Below are 25,194 nucleotides of genomic sequence, written 5' to 3' on the forward strand. Positions count from 1 at the left end.
TATAAATAACAGGTCAAATGAAAAGTCCCCGGACTAACACATAGATGGCGCTACTAGAATTAAATCAATGTAGTTTTTTAGTTAGTCATAACCCTCAAAATGTGCTTGTATAAATTTGGCAGCTGTCGGATCATTAGTTTGTGAATTATAGCATTTTGAGTGAAGCAATTTTTGTTATTGTGAAATATATGGATAAAAAGGAATTTCGCGTGTTGATAAAATATTGCTTTTTGAAGGGGAAAAAATACAGTTCAAGCAAAACCTTGGCTTGAGGCCGAGTTTTCGGACACTGCCCCAGGAAAATCAACCATCAAGGATTGGTATGCTAAGTTTAGACCTGGTGAAATGAACACCCAAGACACTGAACGCAGTGAACGCACGAAAGAGGTTGTTACCGACGAAAACATTTAACAATCCATAAAATGATTTTAAATGACCGTAAATTGAAATTGAATGAAATAGGAGACCCTCTAAAGATATCAGCTAAACGTGTACATCCTGTCATTCACGAATATTTGGGTATGAGAAAGCTCTGTGCAAAGTGGGTGCCGCGCGAGCTCACTTTTGACCAAAAACAACGAGTTGATGATTCGGAGCTGTGTTTGAAGATGATCAAGCGTAATAAAACCGAGTTTTGCGTCGATATGTGAGAATGGATGAAACATGGCTCCATCATTTCACTCCGAAGTCCAATCGACAGTCATCCTAGTAGATTGCACACGATGAACCCCTTCCAAAGCGTGGAAAAACGCAACAGTTGGCTGTCAAGTTTATGGCGTCTGTATTTTGGGATGCGCATGGAATAATTTTCATTGACTAGTGTATCACCCTTGAACGGAATTATGTTGTATAAAAAAATTATTGCCAAAAAATGTGTTTTACTATGGTAGGCCGGGGACTTTTCAATTGACCTGTTATAATCTCTCTAATAAAGAAATGGTCATGTATCATGTACGTAGTCGTTGTCTCGTGTGGACAAATTTCAGTACATTCGAATTTTCCATCGACTGTACCTTCGACCGCCAGTTTGCTTCTGACGATCTATATTGCACTGTTCGTACGTACACAAATATCAATGGTATAGCCTGTATAGGTTTGTGTGTAATGGTTTCCCAAGTGTTAATGTCTCCAAATTACAATCATCTACGTCTGAGCAATTGAGTTATTGCAATCCGCTTTTGGTGTCTTGTGTAAGCTTCTGCCGAAATTCTAGCAGATTCGAGTAATTCCCAGCAACTTTTGTGGCTTTTGGTGGCCTAGGGATGTTTAATTCCTAGTTCTTGTTCATTTAATTTGTTTCCTAATTCTTATAGTTTAAGGCTAATGGATTTTGAGCACCTTCAATCGACCTTCGATGATCTTAATGAATGTTTCATAACTTATCCAACATATGGGACTCTCCTTCTGTATATATATATATATATATATATATATATATATATATATATATATATATATATATATATATATATATATATAAATTGTGTTTATATATATTCGTTTTTAAGTATATATTTTTAAATTAACAGCATTTAATTAGGAACATTTTATTCAAACCCAATAAGGTGTGGTATATACTAGTTAAAAAGATTCTGACGCATCGAAATATGTAACCAGTCGATAAAATTGTATTTGTATTATATACTCTAACATGTGTTTCTTGGTTATTAAAAGTTTTGTGTTTTGTTTTTATAATAAAATATTGTTTTAATTCTGGTTTTGTGGTACTAGTTTTTCGTAACTTTAGATTTTATATCTTGACTTGACTATTAAATAAAATTCTTTATAACAGTTAATTGATTACTCTAAATCTGAAGTAACCAATACCCAACATTGCATATGGTCATTACATTCAATTCTTGAGCCAAATACCTTTTGATAAAAATGCAAACTTAAGTCTCGATGTAATATTCTTCTGGTTAAGGCGTTGTTCAGAGGATTATCCTTAGATGCAAGAAATCTTTTATCATCATCCTGTAGTGCTCATCCTTGAGGATTGACGAAGTTTTTAAATAAATACGGAGCAATAACGTCATGAAACAATAACTTCTTGTGGATACATTACTACTTGAAAACATTCGGGTTGGTTAGCGTAGCAATTTTGGATAAATGTTTTTAGGGTAAATGATGAGGCTGGGTGAATGGAGGTAAAACGAAATGAAACAGTGGTGTTTACATTATGTATCCGTTATTTATTGGCAATATAAAAAATGTAGAAAATACAAAATAGATAAAACCATGTCAGTATTATTTACAAGTACACTTCATATATTAAAAATATAATTCTAAAGTGATAAGATGCGTTGATAAAATAATATACATTTTTAATCTATAAATACACCCGTACATGCTTATAAAACATGACTATAATCAAGGAGCTGCAGACGTCGTTTAATTTGAATTAGGCAATGGTTTGCTAGTATCTTCCGTTATATCAAAACATAAACTTAACGTTTGGTGTTTGCATAATTTTGTAATAGAATTTGATGCAATTTAGGTTAAATAAAGCTGTTAATAATGTTGCGGTTATTTTAGGTTTATAAAGTTAATTTTCAAGCAAATAATCTAAATATAGTTTTTATTTATTTTGATTGGTTTTTGTTTCATTCATTATTGCTCGGTAACAAGTTCTCGGTTATACAACTTACAAAACGTAGAGGGTTTAAAACAAAAATTTTATTTCGTGCGAATACTATTTTATTTTCATTTCTATTTCTATTTTTAATTTAAAGGAAAGAAGTGGCGACTTGATATAACTTTATTGCTGATCCAGTCCTACTCTAATATAAACCAACCCTTATTTCTAAACATTTTATTTATTCTCCTATCCAGACAGCTTGATTATCTTCGAAACTGCACTGTTTGTACTTTTTTTTTGGTATAGCCTGTACTTTTTTTTGGTATAGCCTGTACTTTTTCAAGTTTTGGTGTCTCCTAATTCCATGGTCTAGGCTTGAGCAACTACAGTTCGCCTTTCCACCGTGAGCTAGGGATACCGAAACAATATCGATATTTTTGACCGATGTTTTGGTTGTAAATGAGAGTATCGAGCTTTTGTGTTGCAAATTAAAATATCGATATTAAAAACCTAGAGTTTTTGTAGGAAGTATTCTTTTGTTTTGATATTTCTCCCCTCGGTTCAATTCGGTCATCAAGTGAATTTTGCGTCAAAAAGTAAGGTTGTAGTGAAGAAATTTTGATACTGATAAGTATAAGTATCGACTTTTTTTGGCCGATATATCGATATTTTTCTCCGAGGTCAGCATCTCTGCTGTACACCAACTCTAAGCTTTGGTTAGTCACCGAGTTAACCGCCAACGCCTTATCATACATGAAACTTCACCAGAACCAGGGGCAATCGGAATTAATGATGATCGATCATGAAATGATCGAATTAAATGTGCGACATCATGAGTAAATTTGCCTTTGCTGGTCGAAAGTTCATTAATAATTAAAATGTAGTTATTTTCAAAATCAGATCGACTATTATTTAATATACTGATTAAAAAACTGAAACTAGATGTGGTTGTGCGATGAAAAAAAAATATCCCAACGAAATAAGAAGCCTACAAAATAGCTTTTGAAAACGTAAAATGAAATTGTATGAGATAGCTGACATCTGAAATATATAACGTAAGGATTTTACAATTTTATACAAAAATGCGGCTTTGAAGTAAATCTTGCATTTGCTATGCCTGAGAAACAAAAAGAAAACAAGGCCACAATAGTTCAGATGAATGTTTGCTTAGGTATTATTATGTTGTAACAAATAATATCCACACTTATATATCTGAACCAGAAAAATTCACAGCATCTGCGAAAGTCGGCCAAAGCGACTAAACATACAAAAAGTAGGTTGGCAAAATTATGGCATCTGCATTTTGGAACGCATGATATTTTGTTTATCGACTATCTTGAGAATCGCTGAATCACTGAAAAAATTATTAAATAAATCACAAATTCGTTTCAAATGAAACAGAAAATTAATCTTTCTACCTCTCCCCTCTACACTAAATTTTGAAAACACCATATATTTTATCACACTGTAACAAAAGTTATTAAATTTAAGCTGTGTTTTTTTCAACGTATCGTATATATATGCTTCGTGTATATGGATTAATTTTAAGTGATTTACAATACGTATATGTTCTAAATGATATTTCGTAATCTACCGTCTAAATTCATGTTACATATTTACTAAATTTTTATTTTTATCTTTTCATTGGGTCATTATATTTTAGCTACGTCGTATATTAGGTCGAAAATAATTGCTGCTTTTTTTGTAACATTAAGCTGGCTTTTTTTTAGTATAGAAATTAATTTATTCCAACTAAATATGTTGAATTATTATAGATGATTACACTAATAGAGTTCGATGCTCCATTATTTGCATTGCCATGATTATAAACAATATATTTTCGAGTTAGATTCTTGTATGTGTTCGGATGTTTTCACGTTTAAATGCCTTTTTAAGAAAAATTACATTATATATTGATCAAAATGTTTTCTATCATTTTCTACCACTTTTCGATCTTTCTTACAACATTGCGATACCGTATCGAAAAAATAATGTTAGTTTCTGAAAAATGATTAATGCATTTTTTTGCAATAATACGACTTTCAGTTGACGTATATAGATTGATATCCTCAGTAGCAGTTTCATTCAGCTTTAGATGCTTGTAATACACTACACCTTGCTAATCCCATCATATGCTCAGTAAGATTTTATGCCCATGAATATTTCGTTTCCCTGCTGATGTGGAATGGCTCTTCTGAGTTAGTTCATACACCACAGAAAACGCTTCTTTTTTGCTTGGTAAGCAATGGAAACTACGATTTGGAAACTGTTCAGAATGGCATTTTCAATCAATTATAGTTGAGTACACATTAAGAAATTAAATTGAGTGTTGAATATGATTGAGTTTTCACAGTGAATACTCCTTCGATAGGATATTTTAGAAGTACAAAATACATACATACAAGCAATTATATACATCGAAGGCTCTGTATCACTGCATTACAGACATAGTAGGTTTTTGTCATTGCACATGGCACGTAATATTTTTGTTTTGTTGTACCAAATGGATAGGGTATTGATTTGTCGAGCAATAACTTATTTCCTAATAAAGCTGATGATAATACATAATTGCGCCTGACATTTAGGTTAGTTTAAGTCTATGTCGTTGTGTTTTCTTAAGGTGAATTTTTAGGTGTTATTATTAGATCTTCTTGTGATGATAAGATTGTAGTATTGTCTGCGTATGTTGTCACACTACTTATATTTGTGTTCGATAGATATACAAAAGATAATTTCAACCCAATATACTGCCTTGTTAACGAAGTATATTGTATGTAGTTCAATGCTTCATTATTTTGTCATATAGTAAACTGTCTATTTAAAGTAAATCAATGAGGAAGAAGCTTCTTTAATTTAACTTATTGCCGTCTGTTTGCTTATTACGAAATCTAAATTAATGTTATGGAATAATATTTCTATTTTCAATTAGTGTATTAAGTTTCGTGATGTTGAGAGTTGTTGAGATGAAGTTATGAAATTAGCTTACTTTTGAATGGCCTAAAAAATTGTTTCTTGAAAATTTACTATTTAAATACTACCGCAAATATAAAGAAATTAAAGATAGATAAAACAGTTGTGGTTAGTTATGAACTATAAATAATAAAATATACAATTTCTACAATAATATTATTATGTTAATTCATACTCTTATACTTTACGTATATGACTTTGTTAAATCGTACACAATATATTTTATTGTTCCCTACATTGTTAGTTAACAACAAATGGTGATAATTAAAACAGACGCAATAGTGCTATAGTCTGAGTCGAATTGCCACTACTTTGACATTAACGTCTTTAACATTAATTTTAATTTTGTTCGTCGATAACAAACTAATTAACTTTGTAAATATTTTCGTGTTACCTAAAGGAATAGAGTGATTTATTATTTATCATCTATTTTCGGAGACATAGTCATTACCAGATTTTAGATAAAACAACACTTATTCTAGCTTATTTTGATGTTTTATTCGCTACATATCGGTATTTCTACAAATAGTGAGTCACATTTAAGATTTATCGATAATAACAATTTCCTGGTTATTGATGAATGTATTATACAAGAAAATTAGCTTGTTCTTAATTATTTTATTATATACGTTTATTTAAACGAGTTTGTGCACATCAAATACAACAACAGCGAGCACGACTAATGCATTTGAGCGATTCCGCAGACACAATGCTCCTGTGATCCTGGAACGAGCTGCATTCCACTATGTGCGGCAATAGATTATTGTGCCGACAAATCGGTAACAATTGGGGAAATGACAATAATTTGTAAATATTGCAAGGCGTTAAAATACAGTGGTGAATCTACTGGATTATGTTGTGCTGGAAGCAAAGTAAAATTGCCACAATTGGTTCCACCACCAGATCATTTACGCTCTTTGGTTTCTGGGATTGGAAATGATTCAAAGCACTTCTTGGAAATAATTATTGGACAAATCTTTAGAAACTACAGATACAAGGACAAATCTATCTTACTGGGGGCGCAGTTACCACGACCAGATGCAGATCGTCAATTTTTAAAAATTTATTTTATTTCTTATTTTTATAATCCAACAGTGAAGAGAACCATTGTCCAAGAATGACAAATGTTTCGTCATCAGAACAACAATTTAGTAAACATGTTCAAAATAGCATTGGATCATTTAGTCATTCATTGAGGCAGTACGAAGTCTGCCGGGTCAGCTAGTCTTTAATATTCATTTATAATGTAGGCATCCAGTTTGATATTGTTTTAGTAATTCTTTACAGTTTTTTAACGAGTAGTATGTTCTAGGCCTTTGTAGTGATTCTCTATAAAAGATCTAATCTCATGGTCAACCATAGACATCTTCAGGTCGCAATGACAATTTGTTGGAATATAACATGTTATTTACTTCACCTTTTCGCTTATTCTAATTGATTTAATCAACTGTTTAATTGTACATGGCTGAAATAAGTTCAATCTATATAATCAAAGTTTTATGTTGAAGCTTGAAGAAATCATATCAGCTCTCAATCTAATAAAGTTTTATGAACTCGCTAAATACTCTGAAAGAGAAACTGAGTCTAAAACTCTTCGATATACCGATATATAGATTCGACATATAAATATCTATACGATTCAATAAAAATGTCTTTCGAATTAAAAATTTTGTTTATTTAAAATGTGACATTTGTACACAACAGTATATTAAAATATTTATCTACTCTTTGAGACTCAAATATCAGTAAAATATTTTAATTGACAGAAAACGATTTAGAAAGGAAACAATATACCTTGAAGAATATTTTCATTTATTTACGAACTAAACAGTTTTTTTTGTTACGATGCATTAATTCAGATTTACTAGAATGAAAAAGTGATGAGTTTTTTATGGTTTAATGAAAACATCTGTTTTGTACCAAATGTGATTAATTTGAAGATAAATGATGGCATGTGTTCGGTAATAAGATTGACAGACGGGGTTATTTATGACTAGGAGGGCAGTTACTCTGAAATGTGTTTTTTTTTAAATGAGGATCCATTTCTATTCAACTTCTTTGAATTAGACTATATATAGATATACATGTTTGATAATGATTTCATTATATCTAAGTTTCTATAGAAGCTGTTTCTATAGTGTGTATAGCTTGTTATTGAGTAATGTCATGAGGTAATTTAACTAGTAAAATATATGTATAATCGATCTACCGAACATTCTTCTCTGGGATACCTTCAGTTATTTCTCCCTTTCCATTGATATCTAAAATTGAAACGGTAAAATCCGCATTTTATGCTGATGAGGCTGTTTTATTTTTACGTTATCAATAACAGCTAAATATAACAGTCAAATAGCTTAAGTTCTGGAAGCTGCAAATTATTCCACAAAAAAGCCAAGCTATAATTTTCCATCATAAACACTTTATTTAAACTAATTTACTTATTAAAAAATTCCAATTCCATGGCTACAAAAAGTCACTTAACCGTTCATGATCTTCATTTTGGCCGCCATTTGAGATGGCCAGACCAAATCCAGCAAACCACTAGAAAAGGTTATGGTGCATCGAGACCTTGTGTGAACTGCTAGTCTGAATTAAAATCCTTGTAACATATATCATACTATACGATGCGTTTTTCTATATGATTTGCAATTATGGTTTCGATGTCTTAAACCGACTAATATAAACAAACTGTATGTGTTTCAAAATAAGATGTAAGTGATGATTATTGTATGGGCCCAAAAGTCCCGTAATAAAGAAAACGCTTTTTTTGTTCAAAATTGCATTAAAATCAATGTAATCTTCACCAAGAGGTACACAATCATTTCAGCGTCGCTCTAACATTTCACTACCACTTTTGTGGAACCATTTATCTTTCTGCCTCAAAATAGGCCTGTCACCAATTGCTGTCCAATCAGATGACGTTCGTTTTGATTCCGGAGTGAAGTGATGGATCCATGTTTCATCCATTGTCACATATCGACGCAAAATTTCCGGTTGTTGTTTTAACACCTCGTTTGGACGTCCACTGCGTTCTGCATCATCGGAATGTCTACGACCACGTTTGAAGTCAGCAAACTAACGTTTTAATGTTGTTTCTGATGGAGCGAAGTCCCATAACACTTTTAAAGCCATTGTTTCGCTTCAACGGTATTTTTTCGCATCAAGAAGCAGTGTAAAATTAATACACGAAATTGTTTTTGATTCATTGTTTCGGAAATAACAAAAATAATGTCCAGTCTTAGCACAATAACTCATAAACTTATAAGTAGAATACGATGAAGTTTGAACAACTTTTTTTTGAAGGTTACTACTAACTGAAAAAGTTAGTTTCCATTCTCGAGTTATTAATTAATTCCGGAATTAAAAAAAGGCCTTGACCCGTCCTTCGGGTTTTCTACAACAATCCCGATTACAACCGGGCCCGAATAGCAGTACTCAAAAAAATATTCTTTATTTATTGGTTATTGTTTTTATTTTTGCGCTTAATAGTTTTTTTCAATATCAGCATTTAAACCGTAAGAAAGTACACAACTACGTAGGTGAATATACAATTCTCAAATTTATATGTTATAATAAAAGATGCAAATTATAAATCTTTTAATTCAGAAACAGGTGTCAGTATTATATCTATAAAATCGCATTTTATAATATGTGTACAAAATGCAGTTAAGCTCAGGAGAATTCACTGTCTAAATTCACTATATTTCTGCCCATAGATTTTTACAATTTCAAAATGTCTTTATAAAAATTCTTTATGCAACGTAAAATACATTTTTACAGACCGTTGTATCACTACTCTGGTATATAACTATCGGTAAGAATAATGTTCCATTCTTGAAAATTAAAATAATTTCTATGTGTAAAATGTAATTTTTTGTATAATTTTTTGTACTGAATTCGAATTAATATGAACTATTGAACTAACGCTTTAATGTAATAAACGCCATTATGCATGATATTATATATTATGTAACGATATTTAACTGACAAAGGTGATTTTTGTATTTAAAATTATATTAAATTTGAGTTATTATTAAATAATGATAAATCCAAAATACCGTCATAAAATGATTGAGAAATAAATATTAGAATTTTATAAACATAATTAGAATAATTATAAAAATTAAGAATTATATGATACTCTAAAATATAATAAAATTATAATTTAAATTATAATAAAATTATAAATTATGTGTAATATGACAACATTGACATATGATATATGACATTAATTATTTTATTTATTTATTAATTATAAAGGGGCAACTTATTAAATCAACCGTTCTAATCTTATTTTAACCAAAAGAAAAAAACGAAACCTTTAAATACATTTTTCCGGACAATCAGGGCCATCTTAATCACTATAATATAACATTGATAGTGTAATTCTTATTCTAGACAGACATTTAGTATTTGAACCATATATGGAGGTTTTGATAGTCATTAGGGTACGACAGAAATTCAATCACTTTTTCTTCGGTGAGAGTTTATTTTAAATTAATTAAAATATGAACAAATAATTGTTGAGTTGGTGAGTAATATTGTTCAATCCTACATTTCTACAAATAAGATAACTGAAGATTTTCGCGCTAGAATCTCTTATTTATAATGACTTTTTTTCGATCATATTGACGTGTACACCAGCACTATGTTCTGGTGTTACACATCAACACTTAACACGATTCAAAAGGTTTGGCCCTCTTGAGGTGTCTTATTGTCGATATGCTAGATTACTTCAACATTGGTGTGAAGAAGTATCTGTTCATGGCTCTTGGCAAATCTTGTAATAGCTCTGTTAATGGTGTCTATTTCCAAGTCTCTGTGAAGATCATTATTTCTGAGACACCACAGGGCTTTAATAGTATTCCTCATATCCTATGTCATTCCTATGTCCTATATTTAGATAATTAAATATTTGATTAAATGCCATACATCTATATGGACTTAAGGATTTGTTATACAGAAGTGCTTTGTTGTATTTTGACAGGGTAGAATGTCTTTAAAATAGCCAATATATTTTTCCTTCTTGATATGAGTTTTCCGGCGTAACTAATTGATGTAAATATATTTAGTTTCACTCAATTTGTCTCTATTGCTTGGCTCAAGCTACAGACGTCTGCAACATTGTTGCTGTTTCCTTCTGATATTTCCTACAGCTGTTTACATTTAGCAGTATTGTCAACAAAAGTCGCTTATGTATATTATTATGTTGTAACTCAGAAACATCATTAGTATACACTTGTAAAGGACCTGTCACTAAGGATATTTTGAGTTTTTGTAACATTATGATGTACTTGATCTGGACATATTTGTTGAATGGAATTGATAACAAAAGTTTATGAAATATATTGAAAATATATGTGGAATATTTTTGACACATTTTTATTTAGAGTTCTTATGTTTAAGTTCAATGATCAGTTTGGTTACATGCTAAAGTATTTAACAGTATACAATTTCAACAAACTGAAGGTGGACTTTGGCTGATTAATTTCAATATTTTTGAATAGTGGTGAATCTCATTAAGTCTTTTAAATTTTATTCGAGGTCATAAAGAGATAAATATAGGAGGTTATTATTGTTTTATTCATTGTGTGTAAATTATTTTAAACGAGTCATCCATTTCGTTTTTTATTGATCAATTTAACATCTGTCTAATTAGAAAATAATTTATGTTGCGGTTATGAATGTTTTTTTTAATTAGCATGCTAATTAATAGTGAGTGCAGGACTACTTCCAGAATGGAGTCTCCTTATACGAAACGTCAACGGTTTCGAGTACACACACTCATTCATAACTCAGTTCATTCATAATTTTCTCTCTTCACATTTGTTGAAATTTTGTTCTTGTAAATTGAAGGTATTACGAAAAATTATATACATTCTTAGTCAAAGTGTTGTCTCGCTAGTTATTGAACTGTACGATGGGAAGAAATTAAATACCGAATGGTCAAAACTAATTTATTATTTAAAAAAATCTTTATTTTTTTTTAATCATTTTAATTCTTTTTTATGAAAGATATTGATAAAATGTGGCGTAGTGTAAGTCAAAGTCCGTGAGTCATGAAAACGCAAAAACAACGTATCGGAACCCGGTAAAGTTCAATCGGGTTTCTGAATATTTAAAGTTTTATTTTGTATGTTTAAAACAAAAAAGCAATCTTGGGACATAAAAAGCAAACATGACGATGGTGTATATGGAGTGTGCTTTATAGACTGTGGTGAATTTATTAATTATAATAAGTATTCTTAATCAATTTGATATATTTGATTTATTATCTATAAATCGGGTGTACAAATCTACGTATTATGTAATATAGTATTATTTATTTCTATTATATCGATATCTATTGGTGAAATGCGTTTGTGACTAAAAATCAGCTATTCATTACCCTGGGATGTCATTGTATTTAGAAAGTTGGTACAAAGTTGTTTTTCAATTCTTGAATTAAGATTATTTTGAAATAAGACGTAAGTTGAAAAGTTCCGGGCCTAATTCATAGATAGCGTTAGTTTTACTGCATTAACCGCTTTTTTAGTTCCAACCTCAAAAGAAAGCTGTTAAAATTTCATGATATTCTACTCATAAGTTTGTGAGTTATTGTGCTTAGAGTGACACTACCTTTGTTATTTTCAAAACAGTGGATTAATCAGTAATATCTGCTGGTTGAATAACAACTGTTGAATTCGATGGTATTGCTAATCTTCTATATAAAATAACAATTTTCCGTCTAGTATTTAATTTAAAGAAATTAACATCAACAACAACATAGTTTCAGCATCCTAGTTTCATTGCTTGACAGGCAAGAAGAGGGTTTTCTGTGGCATGTTGCGACGCGTTGTCTATCCTAGGGTCAAAAAGTCATCAGATAGTTCAGAAGAGGAAAGAGGAAAGAAACAGGCAGGTGCACATCGACACTAACGCGAAAAATTCGTGGTCATCATATTTTATTTGTGTGAATGAAACTATTACTGTAGACACGAGGTCACTTGCACAAGATGAATGACGTATTCTTACACAAAATACTATCAATAGCGCGTAATAGGCGCATGATAAGGGCATACGCTGCAAGAATTGTGAACGGTTGTTGGTCGAACGAGGAGTACTGCAACACTCAGTCTGTTCACCAGACATAAGGTCTTTTGATTACCTCTCTCGAAAAAGAAGTGGGTTCTTTAGACACAGTATCGCTATGTTGGCAGAAAAATAGGAAAAAGTTTAAAAGAATTATAGAGAACATTGTAATTAAATATATACTGTACCAATTTTTCACAATATATGATTTTCAAAGTGACAATATGATCATGCAAATACCTAATAATATTGAATATCAGTCGGCAACATAACATTGTATCACAATCAAATCACTTCCTCTTTTATTCAACGGGGCTAGGCATTTTTTTCATCAAAGTGAGACGCTTAAGAAATTGTGTTTTTGTTTTGTATTCTTCTCATTTTTCTATATTTAATTATAAATAAACAGACATTTTATATACATTTTGATGATATTTACGCAGTTGTTTTATGCCTGACGGCAAAACGAATCAATTTCAGAATATTAAGTTTGTCTGTTTAAATGGGCCTTATTGGTTGATATTACATTTGGTTATCAGTTACGCCTTTCAAAAGTGTAAATATAAAAACTAGCGTTGGACGCTATCGACTGAAACTCGCAAAACTAGTAAAACACTTTTTTTTTGGCAAAATTAATTTTTTTTATTCAGCATAATCCTATGCTTCAAAATAGACCTCAGTTTCGGAGATCACCTCTTCATTCGACGAAAATTTCTTCCCAGCGAGCATTCTTTTGAGATTTGAGAACAGGTAATAGTAGCTGGGGGCCAGATCTGGAGAATACGGTGGATGAGGAAGCAGTTCGATGCCCAATTCATGGATTTTTGCCATCGTTTTCACTGACTTGTGACACGGTGCACTATGTTGGTGAAGCAGCACTTTCTTTTTCTTCAAATGCGACCGTTTTTTGGTGATTTCGTCCTTCAAACGGCCTAATAACTCTATGTAATAGTTGCTGTTGATGGTTCCCTTTTCAAGGTAGTCAATGAAAATTATTCCATGCGCATCCCAAAATACAGACGCCATAACCTTGCCAGCCGACTGTTGCATTTTGAAAAGTGAGCTCGCGCGGCACTCACTTTGCACTTGATTGATGATGAATGATATGGTGTACACGTTCAGTTGATATCTTTAGAGTGTCTGATATTTCATTCAATTTCAATTTACGGCCATTCAAAATAATTTTGTTGATTTTTTTAATGTTTTCGTCGGTAATAACCTCTTTTGGGCGTTCACTGTCTTCGATGCTTATTTCAGCACATCTAAACTTAGCATACCAATCCTTAATGGTTGATTTTCCTGGGGCAGTATCTGGAAACTTGGCATCAAGTCAAGTTTTTGCTTCAATCGTATTTTTTCTCTTCCAAAATCAATATTTTGTCAACATGCGAAATTCCTTTTTATCCATTTTATTCACAATAATAAAAGTAGCTTCACTCAAAATGCTATAATTTACAAACTAATGATCCGAGAGCTGTCAAATACAAATTTATACACGCATCTTTTGAGTGATTTGTGATTCAACGTGAAATCCGTGTTTTATCTGCACTGAAAGTAACTAAAATGAACAATATTTTGAATAAAATCCATTGTACAAATTTCTCGAAATAAATATTAAGAGGTTGACATTAAACATGTAAACTTAAAAAATAAAATATATATGATTACAAAAGGACCTCAAATCTTATATGTACATTCTATATTTTTCAGTATTTAATAATATAATCTATTTGGGTTAAAAGCGAATTTAACAAATTTGGTCACAAGTTCTGCAGTGACTGACTATATTTGATATATTTTATTGTATTATGCGTTTGACTAATCATGGATTAATGGTTCAACATTTGTACGACTTTATTAAATATTAAGTTAATAGTGATATGGTGATTATGCATGATTTAAAATATTTATAATCTACCTTTTCATTACTGATATGAAATACGTTTATAAGCTTTATGAGCTCAGCATATGACTATGTTGAAATCATTGTGACTGACATTTATTTCATTTCCAGATTTGTGTAACCACGTCTCCTTACATGGCATATTAGATGTGTAGTATTCGACATGTTTTTTTTCTCAGCCCTATTTTTTATACCGATTTTCTTTAACGAAATTGGCGGAGAGTTAGAAGGACCCAACGTCTGTACGCGGCAGGAAACGTAAGTATTTTAGTGAGATTTATTGGAATGGAAGGAAAGTAGTTTTGATTTTGCAGGGAATAAAGGTTAGTTTGTAATATATAAAAAGTAAATGTTCGTATGTTGTTCATAGTTCGAGATGATATTTTTTAGAATAGAATAATATCATTTTAGTATGGATATGCGATAAATTTTTAGAAATATTCTACAATGTTTTTCTAATTTTAACTCGGTGTCTAATGGAAAAATGTCCTGTGATATTATTTACATTAAGATAGTGAAGAAGCGATTGTTCGCTCAATAAATATCTCATTTAACTAAGAAATTATTTTTTAGATTTATTTGCTAACTTGCTCAAATTATAAACTTATATTTATTCAATCAGTTAACTTTCCTTTAACTTTTTAACTTTTGGAGCTTTTTTTTACGATAATTCTTATTTAGGTGTGTTGTTATTGATCAATGTTGCATCATCAACGTGCTTTTTATTTTCGTTAAATAGTACGTCGATATTCTCTTTGGTACGGTAATATATTCACTCTTAGTCCACATCCAAAATTTTAATTTTTCTCGATATGCATTTTTACTGCCAGCTGCCAAAAATATTTTATGTGTTTCCGAATTATTTCTTAGAATAGGGATTGTCAAAATTTCCATATAAATTTCCCGCAGATCTAAAACCGTGTTGTTTAAACTTGAACAAAGTGAGTCAAAGATAACTAAAACGTAATAAATAGTTAACAGAGGTGGGATAATGCGGAATATATATGTTAAATCTATCAAAATTCACGATTCTAGTAATATTGATGCGGTACAATTTAGCACATTGTGTAGAACTTATTTAAGTTTGAACTATCAGCCTCTGAATAATATATCAGTAAAGAATTGTACTCACTCTTTGTTTCAAAATTGTACATGTTGAGCTATTAATTGAATTGATGTGTTTTTTTTTTGTATTCCAAATCGGTTATAATCTAATCTAGTAGATATTCTCCATATGGCTATTATGTTTATTTTAAGAGATTACTTGTTTAATGCAGCTGCTGTCATCACATATAACTTGTTTATCAATATATTTTTGGTTTAGTTATAAATTTATTTATGACACCATATGTCATAAAGTTATGTTATTTATGGTGCTTGTATTTATGATCATTTTTTCATTTTAGAAATACATTTTTTGGAAAAATTGGTACACTATATAACCCAAAAAATTTCCGACATTTTCTAAAACTTTTTCCCATCTTTCTACCAACAAGACGATGTCATGTCGAAAGAGTTGTTAGTTCAGAATATCGAAAGAGTATTCTTTACAACTCTTGCAACGTGTGGTTGAATGTTGTCATGTAAGAGGATGGCTTTGGATCTCTTGCTCGTTATGGCTGTGTTTTTTTTGCAGGAACACATCATTCAATTGACCTCGGTAGACATTTGCAGTAATGGTTTCATTCGATTTATCGATTGCTAAACGACCTGGAAGTTCTTAAGAGTTTGAGCTGTATTTTCGTCCCATAATATTGCAACTCATTATCTTCGATCTATTTTGGACCACCAGACTGTTCCTTATGATTAACATCAAAATCACCATTTCTAAATAGTTGAAACCGAAACCGACTACTGGGATATGACGGAGGGGCATGACGTTTCTTAAAGTGGTCGATGAACTTCAACACCAGATTTCTTTAAATCAAAGAACTAAAGTAATAAACTGGCAGAAATTGTCAAAACCATCAAAATAAACAGTTAGAGGAGGTTGTTTAACAGCTCTTTATATTGATGCTTGGCAATTTCATCAATATATATCTCTGATTAAAATATATGCAATCATATAATATATTTTATATTCAATAAAATCCCTGTCATTTTAGTGTTTATTCAACTAATAAATCAAACCGTCCTCTTTTGTTTCAGTCCTCTTTTTTTTTAAATCTGTTTATTAATATAAATACACTTTATAACGAGTATAATTATATGTAATATTTCATTTGTTTGTATATATTTTTTATACATTGTAAAATAATTGTCTATGGCTAGGCATTAGTGTGCTGCTTTGCTTGCTATATTTTTAAGTTATTATTGGGCTGTTTTTTTTTGTAATCATTTATTTGTTCTTCAGGGCTTAGTGAACATGAGTAAATATTGCTTAATCTAAAAATATAAACAATGTTTTCTTTTTATATTAATATTTTCAATATTTCATTTTGAGCAAAAATCTGTATAGATAATTTAAAAAAAATGTCGATTCAAAAAAATAATTGTTTTTTGAATTGTAATTTTGAACACACCCTAGTTTGTCTGGAAATCCCATTTTTACCGCGAAATGCCCGATGGGTGTCGATGCTCTCTTGCTATCTAAAACCAACATCCGAAATTGTCCTTAAACAAACTATTCTGGACATGCTTTATATCAGTTTTATCATAATTATCTGTATATTTAACTGTGATAAAAGTGGAGAGTAAATCATCTTGGTGTTATGCAGTTCGTTCAACCAACAAGTCAAACATCATTCTTTTCTGGGTTCAATTTTCCCTTATCTGGGTGATAAAGGGCAAATTAAAATCAAATGATAAAAGTCCAGTTCTAGAATTAAAATATATTTTAAGACTAAATTATTTTTATTTTTTTATTGGAGGCTCTTATAAAAAATTGTCGCGCTGATCAGACTTGCAGGTATTTTCGCACCATCCTTAAAATAAAATGGAATTAGCTCTGAGGTCTTATTTTCCACGTTAGGATTTTGCAACATGTGGTTAAGCAACAAGAAGTGAGAGGTTTTCTACAAATAGTTTTACTTATTGTGCTTATATTTCGGTAAAATGATAATTTAACAATATAATATGAAACTTAATGATACAGCATGAATATTGAGTGTTCGATGGAATTTAACATTTGTAAAGACATCAAAATTAATCCACTGTCCATCTTAATTGCTAGAGTTTGTTTAGATTTCTCGAAACTGCTCAAAAAAAATAGCCTAGCGTTTTCCATTTTTTTAATTTCTTTCAAGTAATAATTTGTATTTCTCAATGCACTCAAAATAGGCGTTTGTTTCAGTTACGGCCTCTTCATTTATCCCAAATTACTATTACTTCCAGTACTTTGAGCACTTACACCTCAAATTGTCACTGGTTCAAGGAGTTTACTCCTGCTAATGTTAATAACTATAATTGCTAAACTATTAGGCTTCCTTATATTGAATAGGTTTATTATAAGGTTCAGCAATTTATAATTATATATATATATATATATATATATATATATATATATTTAGTGTCATAATATCTATATACATTTTTACTTTTAGTTTTGAGTAATATCAGTGATGAGGTGAAACATTGGCTAAACTAAAAATCCTCAGTGTCAAGTCAGCTTTTTCCCAGTAGATCTAAACGAAAACAGTTCATTATTCGTTAGTAGATTTAGATATCTTTATTTATATATTTTATAATTATATATTAATTCATTATTAGGCCTATAAATTAGCTTTAAAGGTTTTTTTTTTAATTTGATCTTTATTGAAAAATCGGTACAATGTATTTTATTTAAATACTTTTTCTCATCTTTCAGGCAATTTACGGATTCCATCTCGAAAGAGAGGAGACGTATTTTTTGAGGCTATCCACGAATCGAATATCTCTGTTTAGAGAGGCCATAACTCAAATATCGGAATAAATAGTAATCAGAAGGAGCAAGGCCTATATAATTCAGCGGGTGGAGTAGATTTTCCCATTTTAATGTTTCCAAGTATGTTCTCACAGGTTTTACAACATGTGATCGACCTTTGTCATGGTTAATAGAGACAGGGCAGTTGTAGTCGATTGCGTTCCCCATTGATGGTTTCATGGAGTAATACCTTCAAAATTTCGTGCCAATTTTTTTTTTGCGTTGTTCAGAATGCCTTTTGCCTTCGGTGTCAAAATCACCACTTTTAAAACGTTGAGACCAGTGTTCACATTTTAAAATCCATAGGGCACGGTTGCCATAAGTTTCACACGGCATTCGATGATCTTCAGCCGCATTTTTCTTCATACCGAAGTACTTCCCACTTATGCAACTTACCCAGTATGAATTTACACATGAAAGATGACACATATGACGAAATGATAGATACTAAAAGGTGAAGTGAGGCTGCTACGTGAAATTGCTTACAAATGTATCCGATGCGATTAATACATTAGTAACATTATCTGTGGTAAATCCTTTAAAATTATTTTATAGCCCTGATAAATAATTGATTGATATGTTCTGTTATTTGCGATGGTTATAAGTACCTAGCTTTGACAAGGATAAATGTTTTTCTATTTTTGTGTACCTTTAATAATTAATTTCAGCGACGATATGGTATTTAGAGCTAGAATTATATTTTGTCCAATGAATAATTTTTTTCTAACATAAAATATGGGGAATATGTATATATTTTATTTTACTATATAACATAGTCTGAAATTGTCTGAATTGACTTGTTACCATTGTTAACTGACTCTTGACTCTCTCATTGACTTTGTCGATAATCTCGTAAAGTCAAGTTTTTTCATCCCTGGTATGTGCTGGTGAATCATGTTTCCTCGGTAATGATAAACCGGTGATGATAATCATTGAGATTCTGTTTTAGGACCAAAGTCTGTGTTATAAAATGGAGAAAATATTGAAACCATCAGTATAAACAGTTAGGTTAACAGCTCTTTATATTAATACATATCGAATTATATCGCTGATTAAAAGCATCTAATTTTTTTCCCAATAGAATTCCCAATTTTAGTGTTTATTCAACAAATTTTTTTTTGTATATATTTTTATGCATTGTTTGCTCTATTTTTAGCCTATTATTAGGCTGTTTTTTTTAAATCATCTACTTGTTCTTTAAGGTTTACTGAACATAAGTAAAAATTGCTTAATCTTAAAGTATAAGAAATGTTTTCTTTATACATTAATCTTTTCAATATTTTTCTATATTTCTATTTTATTTTATTTTTCAATATAACACAGTTCAAATTGTCTGAATTGATATAACTATTACATCCATTAATCCTTTTGTTGTTTTTGAGATAACCGACATGAATTATCTAAAAACTGTTACCACTGACTTTGTCGATAAACTCATAAAGTCAAGTTCTTTCATCTTTAGTATGTGGTGATGAATCATGTTTCCTCGATAATGGTAAACCAGTGGTAATAATCAATGAGCTTGTGTTTTAACAACCAAAATTTTGTGTTGATCATCATTAATTTCGCTGAACTAAGCTTTAATATATCTAAGTATTAATATATCATATTCTTTCGATATAATTTTTTTCACTACCAGATGAATTAATAGAATGTTCTACATAGTACATAGGGACTTAGTATTTGGTGTAAATATTTGTTGAGTATTCTATTTTTACAGTATTTGTTATGCAGTGCTTGTCTGAGCTAAGTTCTTATACAACCCTATACATAGTACATTGTTATTCCTATATACTACCACAATATTAATACAATATATAGCTTTGTATAGTTTCCAATATCATTTAAATGCTCTATGAATATTTTAATTTCATTCATAATATTCCCGTTTATTCTTTCAGTTAATTTTTTTTCAAATGTATGTAATATACAATTATTTGAATATTCATAAGTTATAAGTAATTAATAAACGAATAGTTATAAAAGTATGTATGTCTTTTGTTTTTTTGTATGTATAATTTATATAAGAGTTTAATATATATATATATATATATATATATATTGAATTGTGTAAAAACAATTAAAATAAATACAATAAAATAATAAATGCAAACGATGCACTGGAATATTTTCCATATATTAAGTTAAAAATATACGTATTAATTTATAATTTAGTTATGCATAATTAAATTTTAAACCGAAAATATTATCTTTCCATATAATAAAATAGAAAGGAAATTATAAATGTATATACGTCAATTATTTGTCCTGAAAATAATATTGCTTTTTGTTGGGTTATATTTAATAGTTTTAAATTTTTTTAATTGTTTTTTAATTAAATATTAATCATTTCTCTCAAATATGGTTCCATGTTTTTTACTACATCTCAGTTCTGTTTATCCGATTTGATTATTTAAGGTAGTTTAAGGAAGGATCATCCCATTGGTAAAAAGGATGAGATATATGATGTTAAAATCAAACAGTTAAGTTATTATCAAACAATTTAGTTATCAAACAGTTGAGTTACCAACGTGGCATTGTTTCTTGATTTTATCAACTTACTTATTCAGAAAATCGTTATCGGTGCCTTTTTGCATACGCTCATAAACCATAAACAACATTGACTCATTTGGATTGCTAACATAACTTATTTTTCATTCTGTAAATTAAACAATGCAAATCATATTAAACTTGATTGTTTAAATCCTACCATTTGGGACCACGTCGAAGACTCACTTGAACCTTAAAGATCTGTTATTATTAGAGTTCGTTCATCTCTTCATTAGAGTTCATTGGATGAAACCTTTTGGGCGTTAGTTGCATGGCCATGCTAAAATTGCATGTAACAATGCTGTCTTATCCAAATTATTTTAATACTCATTGTTTTTATTTTGATTAATAAACATTTAATTGTTTCAAAATTAATAGTTGAACGTCGATATTATTTCAGGACAATTCAATATAAATAATCTAGTAGACCTTGTGGATCAAAAATCACCTACTCACTTGGTTATTTAATTTTAGTCGAATGCCAATTCTGCTGGCGTTATTTCTATTACGTATTTCAAACTCAAGTATATTTAAATCAAAATATTTGCCAGTCTGCATCTCTATTTATAAAACACTAAATCACTTAACCACCGTTAAAATCGCTTCATTTAAAGCATTCTTCCTGTTCAGACAATATTAATAGAATGGTGCTAGCGCTGGGTAATTCTTTTTATTTTAAATTATTTAAAATTATCTGTAGCAATTATCTATTTTTGAAGGGCACATAAGATGTACTTATTAAATATTTAATATTGACAATCAATGCTTCGTAAATAAAAAACAAATAATTTAAATAACGTTCATAAATTTCTCATAAAAGTAGAAATATTTGGCAACGTAACCATCGCAAAAGTAACCTCTATTTTTCATTGCCGATCTATTTTATTTATGTGTGCTTTAAACACAACACGGTCAAATGATACCAATTTCGTCATTTAATTTTAAACTAAAACAATTTATTCAGGTCAGGTTTATGTTCCTCTTTTCATTTAGCGCTCGGTTAAATTGATTAAAATCGTTCAGTTAAAGATATAATCTGCATAACTATTAGGCAACCCACAATTAAATGAATAGGCACCGATATAAATAGGGGGCTACATTGACAACGCATATTTTCCGACAATGCAAGATTGCAACCATATGTCCTTGAAATAAAATATAATTTCCAAGTACCTGATAATAAAATTGCAGCTGTGTAATTTCAAGAATTGTACATTGCATTTTGACCGATATCAGACACACTAAATGTTTTGTTTAAAACAATGTACATTAGTGAACATGAATCATCGACGAATCATTAATATAAACATAAACCATTATTTCCTTATTGTCAGAGTAGCAATCTCGCAATGAAAATTGACTTACAATAAATCCGACTATATAGTATTTAATCAATTGTATTTGAGTCATTCTGATTATTGAAATTACATACGTATTTTCCAACAATTTATAAGTTTTTAAATTTTTTTTGGGCTATTATGTAACTCAATATTATCATTTTAACTATTCAATTAAATGGGTCATTTAAAAATTAGTATTTTTTTAAAATATCACCATTTCTTTATTTAATTAAATACAATACCAAAGGATATGAGAGTTTCATATTTGTTGTATCTGCATATTGCTTATTATGACTTTAAATTGTATACTGTTTTACGTGGGTAGATGTATTTTTGTCATTTGTATTTTCCGTTTCTTTAACTTTCTGTTGGAGGTTATTTAAAAGTAAACTGACGGAAATTTTTTATTCTCTATATAATTAGAGATTACTGTAGATGTTTTTACTATTCAACGTTTAAAATTCGAGTTATTCTAAGTTTTTAACTTCATATAAAAAGTTAAATTTCAAAAACATGGCACATGTTATTTCTATTTATTGTAATTTTTTCAAATAATCGGTTTTAAGGATCTTGAATTTAATTAGGACTTATTAAAAGCTTGACCAATTCGATAATTTTATTGCATTTGTGAGCATTGCATAAAATGAGAAATTGGAGAGATTACTAAAAAATAAAAAGATACGTCTATTGCTTTTTGGGTCTGTCTAGGATCAGATTAAATATTTTTCCTAGATTTACAAATCCTTCTTTCTGAATCTGGTAGAGCCCTTTACATATTTCTTCTCAACAAACACTAACACACTTCTTTAAAACGACTCCGTAAATTTCAACAAAAAAGCAGTGGGCCATATTTCATTGATTGCTGCCTTGTTGGAATATAATTGAATCTTTTATAATTAATATTATTTTTTTTAAATTGCTCTATAATTAAAATGCTCTATCCTATCTATAAATATGTGTACATATTGTTTACATATATACAAGCCTATTTTATTTATTTGCAGAGGTTGTTACACCTGTTTTAAGTGAAAACGCATTACGTCGTCAGATAATATTACTTATATTATTTTAAAACTTATGATTTCCTGTCATCTCTATTGTTATAAATGCGATATAATTATTATATATAAGATGCAAGTAAATATTTTAATAATAAAAGCAAGAGAAAAAAATCTGAAATTAAATCTCTTTGTGTGTCTTTAGATGAAATCTAAAAATTGAGTCATTTTTGCAATTTTGTCCCAATAAAGTGAACTAATAGGCCATTATTTTGAACGTGTCGGTAGTCGGACGATGCAACATCTGAACGGTTGGGCAAGGTCAATCGTGTATTCAATATATCTAATATATGTAGTATATCTATATATATATATATGCAATAGATCTGTAATTATGGTTTTATTTGAATTTAAAATTTAATTTAATAAAGTTTTTTAATTTAATTTAAGTCCACTTTTAATGATTAGTTCCGATCCTGATCACAGAACTTTTTCGTCAGTCCATTCGTTTTTTGTCTTGAACAAAATCACCACTATTAAACAGGATGACTTTCAAATAAACTTTATTCTGTATAGAGTCTCACATATTTGATATATGTGGTGCTTGCATGTTTGATGATCATTTTTTGTTCCTGATATTTATTTATGATATCTTGTCTCTGATATTTTTTAATTCGATATATTAATTAAAACTTTTTCTCCTCTTTCTGGCAACATGTCGTTATCGTATCGAACGAATAATTGGTTTGGCAGCGGTCCAATCATCGATCGACACTTCTTTCGCATTTCGAAACCGTGTTAGCCAAGCCATATTACAGAACAAGTGATAATTAAGGAAAGGAAAGGAAAGCTTCTCATTTGAGTTGGAACAGTGCGTTCTTCACAACTTTTGCCAAGCGTTGTCATGCAACAGGAAGACCTTGCATCTGTTGCTCACTATTGCTGGCCTAGATATCTGCAGTAATTGTTCCAGTAGGTTTTAGCAGCTAGTAGTAGACCACAATGTTCCACTATATGCAAAGTAAGACTTGAATTGCAGTGAATATTTTGCTTCGTGTTGATGTGGATGATTCTCCCGGATGATCAACTGTTAATGGCCAGTCACAGTATACCACAAAACATTTTGTTTGACTGACAAGAATGACATTATGAAGTTGAAACGGTTCGAAATGGCATTTTCGGTCAATTCGTGTGGTATCCATCTTCTATCTTTTGGATGTTTCTCATCACGTCATCTGGAATCAATTAATTAATTAACTACTAAGCTGTCTGAAATATCTTTCAAAAATGACATCAAAATCACCATTTTAAAATCGTTGATACCAAAACCGACAATTGGGGTATAACGAAGCACCCACAAAATAACATAAAAGTCACCGTAAAAATCAAGTAACAATTTCGCAATTTTTATGAGCGCATTGTTATGGAAATGGATAATTGTTATTTTAGAATAGTCATTCTAATATATTTCATAGTCACCTGCTATTAAAATACATATAAACACCTAATATATTAATATAAACACACATTTAATGAAGACTGTTTTTTTTTCGGAAAATCGATTGTTGAACGGAACAATGGACTTCTGTTACCGTACGCCTCTCTTTATCTTTTAGAAAATACTACGAATTGATTCAAACACCTCATGTTTTATTAACTTTTGTTCAAATGTATTTTTCCATTTCAAGCGCAGTAATTTTATTTATTGTGTATGTTTCTTATAACTTAAACAATTTTTATTTAATTGAAACTAACGTGTTGCCATTCCGAAGGTCGCCTTTATGAGGATAATTTAATTTAAATTAATTTCATTGTATCGTTGCATTACTTTTGAACTTTGTTGCCATGTTGATTTCATTGTTCTAATAAAACATTCCCCGCAG

The 25,194-nt window shown here is 30.1% G+C and overlaps 1 protein-coding gene across 4 annotated transcripts in view; it reads left to right on the top strand.

Moving 5' to 3' along the window:
- The window catches only part of LOC143190392 (uncharacterized), a 78,052-nt gene that overhangs the window by 24,591 nt on the left and 28,267 nt on the right, over positions 1–25,194 (top strand). For all 4 annotated transcript variants that reach the window (XM_076394633.1, XM_076394632.1, XM_076394634.1 and 1 more), the window contains exon 2: positions 14,634–14,780. In XM_076394633.1, the coding sequence (XP_076250748.1) occupies positions 14,686–14,780 (95 nt within the window). In that variant the 5' untranslated portion in view covers positions 14,634–14,685. The remainder of the gene's footprint in view (positions 1–14,633; positions 14,781–25,194) is intronic.

Source organism: Rhynchophorus ferrugineus, unplaced genomic scaffold (assembly GCF_030347505.1).
Source record: "Rhynchophorus ferrugineus isolate W39M unplaced genomic scaffold, kcgeb_rfMv2 rfM2, whole genome shotgun sequence".
Taxonomy (NCBI): Eukaryota; Metazoa; Arthropoda; class Insecta; order Coleoptera; family Curculionidae; genus Rhynchophorus; species Rhynchophorus ferrugineus.